The sequence below is a fragment of the Strongylocentrotus purpuratus genome, unplaced genomic scaffold, assembly GCF_000002235.5.
Source record: "Strongylocentrotus purpuratus isolate Spur 01 unplaced genomic scaffold, Spur_5.0 spur5_scaffold_17, whole genome shotgun sequence".
Classification (NCBI taxonomy): domain Eukaryota; kingdom Metazoa; phylum Echinodermata; class Echinoidea; order Camarodonta; family Strongylocentrotidae; genus Strongylocentrotus; species Strongylocentrotus purpuratus.
The window spans coordinates 10,275,832-10,288,876 of record NW_022145602.1 but is presented as its reverse complement, the minus strand read 5'-3'; the positions used below and the strand labels follow the sequence as shown (position 1 = coordinate 10,288,876).

General features: G+C 39.9%; 1 protein-coding gene across 3 annotated transcripts in view; it reads left to right on the top strand.

Moving 5' to 3' along the window:
* LOC576142 (DENN domain-containing protein 5B) overlaps positions 1 to 12,790 on the top strand; it is a 64,313-nt gene extending 51,523 nt beyond the window's left edge. For 2 of the 3 annotated variants that reach the window (XM_030988667.1, XM_030988665.1), the window contains 12 exons: positions 425 to 547; positions 971 to 1,126; positions 1,755 to 1,845; positions 3,148 to 3,238; positions 3,649 to 3,777; positions 4,985 to 5,106; positions 5,754 to 5,896; positions 7,095 to 7,213; positions 9,138 to 9,423; positions 10,055 to 10,181; positions 10,376 to 10,550; positions 11,562 to 12,790. In XM_030988667.1, the coding sequence (XP_030844527.1) occupies positions 425 to 547; positions 971 to 1,126; positions 1,755 to 1,845; positions 3,148 to 3,238; positions 3,649 to 3,777; positions 4,985 to 5,106; positions 5,754 to 5,896; positions 7,095 to 7,213; positions 9,138 to 9,423; positions 10,055 to 10,181; positions 10,376 to 10,550; positions 11,562 to 11,745 (1,746 nt within the window). In that variant the 3' untranslated portion in view covers positions 11,746 to 12,790. Of the gene's footprint in view, positions 1 to 424; positions 548 to 970; positions 1,127 to 1,754; positions 1,846 to 3,147; positions 3,239 to 3,648; positions 3,778 to 4,984; positions 5,107 to 5,753; positions 5,897 to 6,250; positions 6,293 to 7,094; positions 7,214 to 9,137; positions 9,424 to 10,054; positions 10,182 to 10,375; positions 10,551 to 11,561 lie in introns of all 3 variants that reach the window. The other variant, XM_030988666.1, reaches the window with a different exon arrangement.
* Positions 12,791 to 13,045: the final 255 nt, after the last annotated feature.

The following is a 13,045-nucleotide window of genomic DNA, read 5'->3' as shown; positions in this document are numbered from 1 at the left end:
TCAGCAATTGTAAATGTATAGCCTTTTCTTGCTTTTAATTGTTTTGTTTCATTGGTTAACACGAAAGAGGACATGCAAGTGTTATACTCAGCAGCTTGTGCATTATTTTTAAAATTTCTATTTACGTAATGTTTCTTTTAATTGTACCTGGACCCCCAGGAAGAACAGTGTCATATATTTTTATGACACTGAACGGGCAATCCAGCCAATCATTTTTAAGCAATCTATATACACATGTAATTTTTTTTTTTTTTTAATTCTGTTATGTTTCATTTCGTTTTATGTCATATGTTATTTGTCTTTTTAATATGATTGGAAAATAAATACAATACAATACAATACAAAATCTCTCTTTTACCTACACCCCACACAGATCACCTGTAAACACAGGTCTAACTCTTTACCTTTGCTATTTTCTCTTCAGAAATACCTTCACAACCTACATGCGAAGAAACCTCCAGTGAGGCAGGCTGTTCTCACCCACTATGACCAGAAGAAAGCAAATCAACAGTTTGTCGAAGAGCTTCTCAAAGAATGCAAGATCAAGGTAGCTATATCCGAAGATTTAATCCATATGCCAACCAAAAACAGTTCATTCCTTCACCTTATGACACTCGGTATTCTTATTTCCCAATTATTATTTGTTTGGATTGTTATCTCTTTATGATGGATATTAAATATATTACAGCACCCTGAAGAGATAAGGAAATTTAATTACTAATAGATGTGAAATGTGCTGTAATGAAACTTACTTCATATTAAATGTGAACAGTGGTAACATGTACCTGCATTGTGTAATATTTCCATTGTGTACACATAGTCCAAAAAGATACTTGTGTTTAAGATGGGTCAAGAAATGGTACATGTAGTTTCCAAAATTTACCATATTTTAGCTCCCTTAGTGCCAAGTGTGAACAGTGCTTACTCTTACCTGCATTAATTGTACGTATTCTCTATTGTGTTCACACAGACCAAGAAGATGCTTGTGTTCAAGATGGGTCAAGAAGCCATAGAGCTTGGGCACGGTGACATCAATCGTTCCGGTGTGGAAGAGAACACGCTCATAGCCAGCCTCTGTGACTTGCTAGAGAGGATATTCAGTCATGGATGCAGATCAAAGAAACAGGTTTGTTTTTATTGATCTCTCCTTGTATTTCTCTGTCTATCTTTCTCTCTCTCGCTCTCTCTTTCTCAGTGTGTCTGCCTCTTATTTCTCTCTGTCTTCCATTTTGGTCTCTCCATTGTTTCTCCACCACATTCTTTCTTCATATTTCACTTTGTTGTTGTTGTTTTTTTTCCTCTTTCTCATTTTTCTCTCTTTTTTTCTCCATCTGTGTGAATATGACATTTTCACATTGCCCCAAATGACATATCACCCTTTGTCAATCCTCATTATGATTAACAGGGCCTCATGGAAGACCACCATTATTGGTGATAATGAGTTACCCTGTCTAAATATCAGAAATAAATAAATAAATAAATAACTCAAAGTCTGCACCCTTCTCTTCAGACCTTCCTCTCTCCTCACCTTCTTCTTTGCCTGTCGGATAGTCAGTCTGACTTTCTGTTTGTATGTCTGTCTCTCTCTCTCACTTCATTTGCTCTTCATCGTATGTGTACCTCAGTTTGTGTTTTTATCTGTCTATGTGCCTCTGTCAGTTGAACCTTCTCTCTGTCTCATCATCCGCTTCTGGAAGTCCTGTGTTAGTCATATATTTAATGTGTTTTGTTCGCCACTCTCTTTGTCTTTATAGAGTAAGAGCGCCCTCTGGTGGCACCTTCTCAGCTATCGTCGCTTCAGGCAGCGGAAGAAGGCTTCCTCCGAGCAGAATCTCGCAATGACCGGTAAAGACTTTATCTCTCTCTTTTTCTGATTTGATTTGATTTGATCTGATCTGACAAGCTCAATTATTAATGATAATTAATAATATGTACCACTTATATAGTGCAGTTCCTGTCCTAAGACAAATCAGTGCACTTTACATAAATTACATACATGTAATATAACATGACATAAAAAAGATACTGCTTAAATTAGAAATATGGATTTACTGTAAGATTTGTGTGTAACTTTTCAATGATACATACATGTAGAATCAAAATAGAGTGGTACAAAAGATCAGAAAAAAGGGGTGTAGAGCACGAGAAAATAAAAATTAACTTGACAGGAAGGCCTATGAAAGCTCAAGAACCTATTTACAATGAGGTTCTATTTCTTTCTCTCTCTCTGACTCTCTCTCTCTCTCTCTCTCTCTCTGACTCTCTCTCTCTCTCTCTCTCTCTCTCTCAGATACTTGTACATGTATCTGTGTGCTCATTTGAGTTTTAATGATTTACGTATTGTAAGATAAAGACAAATGAATAATTGAGAGACCAATGGCAAAGTGAAGTCAAAACACACAGAATTTATGTACATAAGCTGATAACTATAACTAAAAGGTTAATTAGACAATGATCTGGTAACATTTGCTCCACGATTTTTTTTTTCGTCAAAAGGAATTGAGTTAGGGTGAGTGTTGAGTTTTAGATTGTTAATAGGGTCAGGTGTTTAGGTAAAGTGTTCGGTCTTGCAATGCGGTTATCAGAGCTGCCAACCATTCCGTTTTTCCCTCCAAATTAGGGTATTACGTTTTTTCTTCATAAAATATGTTTTTTTATAATTTTTTTTTTTTTTTTTTTTTTTTTTTTTTTTTTTTTACATACCACACATCAAACAACTGCCCTAAAGTGGTGATTTGATCACAAATTCAATAGGAAACTAATTTTAAAACATACTTGAAGAGAAAAATATTCTCAAAAAGAATGAAATGCCGATAATACCAAAATAACCACCAAAAAAATTACCTGCTTGTATGGAAAAAACAGCGTGATGAATGAACATTTCTTCATTGGAAGTGTGTCGCGCGTGGTTGTAAGTTTCGTTTTTATGAATTCCTTTTTTTTGCTTGAAATTCCTTCTTTTTTTTGCCATCATGATTCCTTTTTTTGGTCGCACAAGGTTGGCAGCTCTGGGTTATGTATGTAGCTAGTTGTAGGTATCGACTGAAGCTTTTGTTACTGGAGTACATGTCCATGTCCATGTACATGTACAAATGAGAAATATTGACCATTTTCCTGATTTTCTTTTCTTGATGATTGATCCTGCAGGTGCAGAGAGTTCCCCCAGACACAGAAGATCCAGCAGCGCGCCGGGTCAGCCTCTACCGGCTCTACCTACCGATTTCAGCTTCGACTGGAAGTATGTACCTCTTTCTTTCTTTACTCCCATTCTCTTGTCCCCTCTCCCCCGCTAACAATACTAAGTTTATTTTGATTGTTTAACATTTTCCTATAATTTCTCTGTTATGTATAATGGTTTTCAGATTGCCTAGAAGATGGGGAAAATGAATGGAAAATTTGATCAGCCTGTCAATTCCAAAGCTTTTGAAATACAAGAAATATATCTGAGTTCAAAGTGTTTGTATATCACTGACAAAGTACATAGACTTGATTTTTATTTCTTTAGGAATGAGAAAATGCAAAGAACATTGATCATGTTGTTCAGAGCTTGCCATCTTCCTCTTAGTACTATCATGACCTCTGAAACTCATAATTGGGAAGTTGTCACTTTTTCTCGAATTAAACGCTGTTTTTTCCTTTTACTTCCAGAAACGTGGACCGCATGACCAACATCCGAACCGAGGTGGGCAAATCCAGGGCTTTCGTTCGCTTGGCGCTGGAAAGGAAAGTGCTGCACAAACACATCAAGGAGCTGGTCTCAAATGATGAACTGCTCAAGTGAGTGTGTAAACTGGTCCCATGATCTACCCATCATATGGTTTTCACTGTAGACCTTTTAGAACATGAGTTTACAGAGTGTGAACTAGTCCTATGTTGTACGTATGGTGTAGTTTCCACCTTGGATAATTTAGTACTAAAGTATGTAAACTGGTCCTACATGTATATTGTTCCCACGACATGGTTTTCATATTATACCTTCTACAGATTGATTGTGTAAACTGTCCCTATAATAGCAATTATGGTACGGTTTTCACTATGCACATTTTAAGAATCGAGTGTGAACAGGTTATAATGTTGTACCTATGGTGACCCATTAACGAAATGGACCATGTGAGGAATGACATATCGAGGGTACAGTGACACAAAGACGTACATGTGACTCCATATTTTGCCAAAATGAGTATTTGATATCAAAATGTTCAGAAAAATGTGGGCTTTCCAGGAAACACAAAGACTTAACTCCACCCAACACCCAATTAAAGTCAATGGCTAGTGAAACATAGACTTAACTCCTTAAGGCCCAAGTGCTCCGTGACACATAAACCACTGTTTCTCAAAATGACCAAAATGGATAAGAAGTTAATTTGCTGTATCTACATTTGTGTCTTTGTTGCGTCTGTACTAAAAGTCTTGACTAGTCTAATATGTAAATTAGTGGCATGTTTCCCTTTTTTGTTTTAAATATACAAAACAGTTGTTTATACCACTCTAAAAGATTTGTACATAATTATTATAATAATATAGAGTATTTGTAATGCGCCAACTCCACATGACTCATGTGTTTGAGGCGCATGGAGAAGATTTGTACACAAAAATACACACAAAAATGAACAACAATGTGAAAGTAAATATAAATCTACTGGAAAGCTGCTTTGAACAAGTGAGTTTTGAGGGCATGTTTAAAGCAATCTACACTTGAAATATAACGAATATATTGTGGCAATTGATTCCATAGGTGAGGTCCAGCTTGTGCAAATGACCGATCCCCCATGATTTCTTAGTTTTCGGAACAACAAGCAATTGAGACATGAACATCTATTTCTGTCATCAGTCCTTGCATCAGTCTCTTAGGGTCTGCCTTGTCTTAACACAAACTTTACATTTCTCTTTTCTTTGACCACCATGTATTGCATCATCTTTTTTCTTTTCTTTTTTGATCACTCTGTATAAACATGTATCTTTTTTTTTGTACCACCCTGTACAGGAAGCGTTACCGTGGTGAAGCATTCTTGAGATGTGAAGAAGAAAAGATGCAATTCCTGTACTACCTCCTCTCTCTCAATGCCGTGGACTTCCGCTGTTTCACAAACTCTTTCCCCTCGACAGGTAAGCTCATGTCCCAATGATCACATTGCCTCTGTTAAAGCCCCACTGCACTACTTATAGCTACTTGTGCCCTCTATATAGCAAACAATCCCTCTGATTTGATGAGATAACCACTTGTCAGTGACCATGCAGGGAGGTCTAATCCCTCCTGGCCAAACTAGTGCAGATAGGCTTTAATAACTGTTTTTCTAGGTAACTTTTGCATTTTACATATTACAGATTCATATACAGATTTATATACAAATTTATATACAAATTTATATACTAATTTATATACAAATTTATATACAAATTCACCAAAAAGTATTAATGTTGGAGGACTAGCAAGGGAGGAAATAGAGTGATTTATTTCGTTCTCGGTAAAAACATTACATTGATACAAAAGATACAAAATAGTTCATAAACAAATTTACATACATGTATAAAAGCCCTTAGGCTTTGTACGAGAGTAGTTCCCAAAGCATTCATAGCATAATTTCAGCAAAGATAACAAACACACAAACAAAAGCAAAAACAAAAAAGTAATATCAGTCTTGAGAGAGGGCTATACAACATAAAGAGTTAATTATTTAAATGTTATCACTTTAGACTCGACTTGCACCTCTTACATGTATTTACTATCATTGTCTTTTTATGACGTTTTCCAGTTGTGACGTATCGCGTACTGATCAGCCAGAGTCGGAAGTTCCAGGCACCTACGACGGCCAACCCCTGGCTGCAAGTCACTGGTGAGATGCTGCAGACACCGGTCATCCACATACCAAAGAATGCTCAAGATTTTACCTTCCAGGTAAGTTCTAATGATGGTAGATAGGGGAGGTGGGGGTGAGGAGTGGGGGGGGGGGGGGTGGAAAGAGAAGAGAAGAAGGATAGGGAGAAAGGGGAAGTCGTAGAGCTACAGGCACGACGAGAGCCAACCCCTGGCTGCAAGTCACCGGGGAGATGCTGCAGACACCGGTCATCCACTTACCAAAGAATGCTCAAGATTTTACCTTTCAGGTCAGTAGGGAGGTGATGATGGTAGATGAGGGAAGGTGGGAGGTGAGGAGGAGGGGGGGGGGATGGGCAGGGGTGAGGAAAGGAGAAGGGAGGGGAAAGAAGGATAGTTGAGAAGAGAAAATTTGGTGAGATTCTGCAGACACTGGTCATCCACATACCAAAGAATGCTCAAGATTTTACCTTCCAGGTCAGTAGGGAAGTTTGAATGATGGTAAATAAGGGAAGGTGGGGGAGGAGGAGAGAGGGGGGGGGGGGGGAGTGGAAAGGAGAAGGGGAGAAGGGGAAAGCACTGACGATGGCCAACCTGGGGAGAGAAGTTAAGAGTGGGGGAGGGAAGGAGATATTGATGAGGAGAAAGTGAGAGTGGAGGGGGAAAAAGGTGGAGTGGAGTGGAGGGTGGAATGGTATAGTGGTGGAGAGAAGATGAGTGTGAAGGGAGAAGGAGTTATTGATGAGGAGATTGGAGGGGAGAAAGGAAGAGTGGAAAATGGAAGGGGAGTGGAAGGGTGAATGGAAGAGCGATGGGGAGAAGAGGGGAGTGGAGGGAGAATGAGAGAGTTATAAGGAGAAAAGGAGAGCAGAAGGGATTAGAGGAGAGTGGAGGGGAGGGGAGTAGGAGAGAATAGGGGAAAGGGGCAGATTGGAGGGGAGAAGGGAAGAGGGGGGGGGGGGGGAGAGAGAAAGGGAGAGTGGGTAATGGGTAGGAGATTAGTGTGTCTGAGAAATTTGCCGCATTCTTGTCATTTGAAGGATATTAGATATCCTTCAGCTCCACCCTCGAGACAGGTACCTTTTGTGACTATGGGGAAATAAGGGGAACATTTGAAACAGCAGGTTACATTTCACTAACATGTATTCAGTTCAATCTAAGTGTACTTCATTCGCAATTTAAATGTTATTGTATTGTGTATGACATGTAAAATACTCCTCGTCTTTAAAAATTGCCTGTTTCTTACAACGCCATGTTTCTTTCTTTTTTCCCTTTACAGCATGCCAACCTTGGTGTATTAACAACCCTTCAGGTAGGGCACGACAACGCAGGCCTCTTACCTCGATGGTTGGTGGATTATATCTACATTAGGAATGAGATCACTGGCCATGCCTACAAGTAAGTTTTAATTTGATTTTATTTTATTTGTGTAGTGGTGGTTATTTTACCTGACTGCTAAGAAAGCATAAATGTTTGTTAGTAAGCAGCCAGAGGACCAACGGCTTTAGGTCCTCTCCGAGAGACCTGGTAATAAGGATTAATGCCTTACCAAAGGGCACTAGCGCATCGCCTTGGTTTTTGAACCCATCTTTTAAGGGTCGTACAAATCATGGTCACACTTCTACAGAATTCAGCTCTTTTGATAGTTCTTTATTGAAGAACAAAATATTATCTGAAGATCATAATTGAGAGACCAATGGTCAGGGCAACCAGTGGCATGAATGGCCTGCCATAGTTAGTCCAACTTCAAATCAATCCTAGTCTTTGTGAAACACAGTCCCCTGGAGATACCTACTGGTTTGAATCCTATCCAAGGGACTGGGTTATTGAGGATCAAGAACTGCTTTAAGGCACTAGTTTCTATGATTTACCCCTGGTCTGAGACCACTTTCAATCTTCATCTCTTACACTTTCACTAATCAACATTCAAGATCTACTCTAAGGCACTAGCTTCAATGACTGAGACAACTTTCAATCTTCATCTGTTCCACTTTCACTAATCAACATTCAAGATCTACTCTAAGGCACTAGCTTCAATGACTGAGACAACTTTCAATCTTCATCTGTTCCACTTTCATTAATCAACATTCAAGATCTACTCTAAGGCACTAGCTTCAATGACTGAGACAACTTTCAATCTTCATCTGTTCCACTTTCACTAATCAACATTCAAGATCTGCTCTAAGGCACTAGCTTCAATGACTGAGACAACTTTCAATCTTCATCTGTTCCACTTTCACTAATCAACATTCAAGATCTACTCTAAGGCACTAGCTTCAATGACTGAGACAACTTTCAATCTTCATCTGTTCCACTTTCACTAATCAACATTCAAGATCTACTCTAAGGCACTAGCTTCAATGACTGAGACAACTTTCAATCTTCATCTGTTCCACTTTCACTAATCAACATTCAAGATCTACTCTAAGGCACTAGCTTCAATGACTGAGACAACTTTCAATCTTCATCTGTTCCACTTTCACTAATCAACATTCAAGATCTACTCTAAGGCACTAGCTTCAATGACTGAGACAACTTTCAATCTTCATCTGTTCCACTTTCACTAATCAACATTCAAGATCTGCTCTAAGGCACTAGCTTCAATGACTGAGACAACTTTCAATCTTCATCTGTTCCACTTTCACTAATCAACATTCAAGATCTACTCTAAGGCACTAGCTTCAATGACTGAGACAACTTTCAATCTTCATCTGTTCCACTTTCACTAATCAACATTCAAGATCTACTCTAAGGCACTAGCTTCAATGACTGAGACAACTTTCAATCTTCATCTGTTCCACTTTCACTAATCAACATTCAAGATCTACTCTAAGGCACTAGCTTCAATGACTGAGACAACTTTCAATCTTCATCAGTTCCACTTTCACTAATCAACATTCAAGATCTACTCTAAGGCACTAGCTTCAATGACTGAGACAACTTTCAATCTTCATCTGTTCCACTTTCACTAATCAACATTCAAGATCTACTCTAAGGCACTAGCTTCAATGACTGAGACAACTTTCAATCTTCATCTGTTCCACTTTCACTAATCAACATTCAAGATCTACTCTAAGGCACTAGCTTCAATGACTGAGACAACTTTCAATCTTCATCTGTTCCACTTTCACTAATCAACATTCAAGATCTACTCTAAGGCACTAGCTTCAATGACTGAGACAACTTTCAATCTTCATCTGTTCCACTTTCACTAATCAACATTCAAGATCTACTCTAAGGCACTAGCTTCAATGACTGAGACAACTTTCAATTTTCATCTTTTACACTGTCACTAATCCACATTCCCAAAATCTTCCAACAGGTTCCCCTGCGGCAGATGGATCGGCCGGAGCGTGGACGACGGGAGCCTGGAGCGGCTCCTGGTTGCAGAGTTCATCGCCCCGATCATCGACTACGAGGGGGACCACTTCTGGGGGTCCAACACCACGCCCAGGCGCACCCACACCAGGAGGTCCAGTGCCAGTGCCAGCTGCTCGCCATCCCCGCCCCCCAGGGTACCGCAGAAGCTGGACCAGAACGCCATCCAGGAGCTCCTCACCGACGCGGTGAACAACATCGTCAAGCACTTTTACAAACCAGAGAAGGAGGTAAGGATAGTACAGTTATGTACGATTGTCAAGAGTACTTAGTGTTTGGGTCACTTTAAAGTATGTCAGTGATCTGAAGAATTTTTTTTTATAAATATAGAATGTAACATATATGCTATTTGGTGTGATCAAGTCAAATACATTGGTTAGGTTTATGCTAAGAAAGTATGTGTATGCTTGTAGGTACATGTAAGCAACCAGAGGACCATGGCTTTATATCCTCTCCAAGGGACTTGGTAATGAGTGTTAAAGCCTTACCAAAGGACACTAGCCCAATGCCTTGGTTTCAAACCCTGGTGGAATTACAAGAATTACAAGAAGCTGTTGTTGTTTAGTGGATAAGTCGTCGGACTGTGGATCACAGGGTCCCCGGTCGAGTAACGCCACGGCACTAATGTCCTTTGGCAAGATATTAATCTACATTTGCCACTCTCCACCCAGGTGTTAAATGGGTACCGGTAGGAAGAAATTCCTTGAATGCTGTGAGCGCCAAAATCGCCTAGCAGAGCTGGGGTAATATTTAAAGTTCCTTGAGCACCATGTATGGTGGATATGTTCGCTATATAAATATCCAATATTATTATTATTATTTTAAGCCATTTTCACATGTGTTTGTTATTTGTTTCTGTAGCGTGGTCAGCTGACAGTACTACTTTGCGGGGAGTGTGGTCTTGTCAAGTGCATGGACCTGGTCCTACAGTATGGCTTCAGGTCGGCAAGGCTCTTCAGGAACAACTTCTTCATCTGGGACTTCATTGGTAAGTTAGAGTTTCATTCAACTCCCTGGGGAGCATTCCAGCCAGTCCCCAGTTTACAAGCGCCACTTGCTAATCCAACCACATTAACTTTCAGAGTATTACTGTATTATTATGTAGCTTTTTACTGATAAAATAATTGGAATATTTAAGACTCCTTTCTTCATGATATGAATTCTCATTACTATCTTTTACAGAGAAAGTGGCTCGCTATTTGGACAGTCTGGACCAGGACGAGGAAGGCCGCTTCAGCTCGCGCCAAGAGAAGCGAGCGCGGAGAACGTTCTGCCTGACGCTTCACCAGATCAACAGGTACGCCGAGACGGTCGGGAAGGACGGCAAGTTCCAGCTCCTCGTCTGCCTCGGAGTCAGGTTAGTCAATGATTTCCTCAAAGTACTCTATTTCCTTCCATTTTAGTCTGGTCACCCTAATAATGATAAAAATAGGCATTTCTATAGCTCCGTCTATTAAAATTCTATTCCGTGGCGCATTTATTATTACCCAGGCTTTTAGGCTAGCTGCCATTACAGCGCTCCAGCATTTCAAGGAATGAATTCCTGCCAGGTACCCATTTACATCACCTGGGTTGAGTGTGGCAAATGTAGATCAATGTCTTGCCAAAGGACATGAGTGCCGCGGAGGGACTGGAACTGCGGACCTTGTGATCGACAGTCCAGCGACGTATCCACTCAACCACGACACCTTTTAAACATGTTTGCTTAGAATATCAGATGTGAACAATACTCCTGTCATAAGATATTTTCAATTGAAATCCTGAAATTACTTTCTAAATATTACAATCGTGTATGATATGGTGTGCAGAAAGTCAACAGCAAGTCAATTAATTCATCAGTAAGAAGCAATTAATGATTCCAAAACTTCACAGTATACACCAATGCTTGTATGCTAGATGATCAGCTTGTTTCAATGGATTTCAACCCTAGGATGACCAGAACTTGATTATGGGGTTAGAATTAGGATTGGGTAATAGTATTTGTTCCAGGAAGTTGAGATCTTCTCTGTCTCACATATTCAGTCAGCCGCACATTAGCCAGTGATATGACATTTACTGTATCTGCTTCAAAATACTTAGAATTGATAATAATATTTCATTTTTATGTAGCGCTTAATACAAATGTCTCTAAGAATTAGGCAGTCTTCATCAGTTATTACCTTCAGAAAGGCCTTAAAAATACTCTTTTTTTTGCAGTTTGTAGTTGTAAGATGTAATTTTGATTTTCATTCACTGTAAGTGCCTTGGGCCTTACGGAAAAAGCGTGGTATAAGTAATAATAATAATAATTCAATTGGATTTGTAGCAATTCTTGCTGAAGCATGTTCCATACAACCATTCTAACTGATCCTTGCCCTCACACCCACAGGGACCACCTGCTCCACCAGTGGCTGCCCGTGCTGGCCGAGACTCCGGTCACCAAGAACATGTACGACGAGTGCTCCTTCTTCCACAATCCCCTTCACCTGGACTTCCTCTGCAGCCTGCTCATGCAGCTGGACGAGTTCAACATCTCCCTCGAAGCCTCGGTCACCAAGGGTATCGAGTTATGATAGCAAGAGTGTCAACCGCTAGCTTGTGGATGTGCTAGTATCATGGGGACTGTTAAAGCGTCTGTTACCAATGGTATCCAGTTATGATGGCAAGAGAGTTGACTGCTAGCTTGTGGATGTGCTAGGGCCAGGTGAACTGTTAAATTGTCTGTTACTAATGGTATCAAGTTATGATAGCAAGAGAGTTGACTTGCTTGAGGATGTGCTAGTGTCTAGATTGCTAGGGTCAGGTGATCCTCACCGGATGAGGACTACCACTGGGTCATAACTTATTAACAGTGAGTGCAGGGAAATGAAAGTCCAGACTAATCTGTTGAGTCCCACAAGGTTTAATAATAATTTGCTTTATGTTGAAGCACACGAGTAAATGACCTTCTGGATCTCAACAGACGAAAAGCTAGACAGCGTCCTGAGGCCTGGTTAAAGTTTCTGACCGATTGATAGTGCTAGTAAATGAAAGACTGCAGTGTGTGGACCCACAAGGTCTGTCAATCATTTGCTCCATATTGAAACAGATAAGTAGATTGTATGTTTGGAGCCAGAAGGCTGCTAAGTCTGTCTTTAGTGATATGCGATAACACCCTTCTGTCCTGGCTATTAACAGACGAAAATCTACATGTAGATGATACAGTGAAACCTGTCTTTAACGACCACCCAAGGGAGACAAGGAAAGTGGCCTTTATTGGCAGATGGTCTTTAAGTACAAATTCCTTTATGACATGTTCCAATGAGAGACCATTTTTAAGGGGAACAAAAAATGTGGTCTTTGTAGACAGGTGGTCACCAAAGCAGGTTTGACTGTATATCTATGAGCTACATATGGATGTTTCAGAAACCCTAGATATCAACAGTCACAAGCATTGTAATGATGCAGGGAGAATGTGGGTTTATGCCCGTATGTACAGGGAGAACACTTCTACACACAGAGTCATAGTTTGAAGAGTGTATTGCTCTCATATTATCATCTACGCTGTACCATGCAGGAAGAAACGTTGAAATGTAATTAAAGAATTTGCGATAATAAATCGCATCAATAGTCTTGGAGGCAAGTAATACAAAGGCACAGGCAATGGGGTAGAGTAATGATAAATAATTGATGATACATCCTGTCTGTGTTGTAACAGAGTAATCGTGGTATATCTAATACCATCTGTTTTTTTTTCATATTGATCACGTATGATACATGTAGCATAATATATTTCCATACAATTGCCTTTTGTAGTTCTATTTTGGCAAATTGTGTCGGGTGATAGCAGTGGTGTGACTTTTCCCGGCTGAATTTTTCTAAGGAGAATTCAGT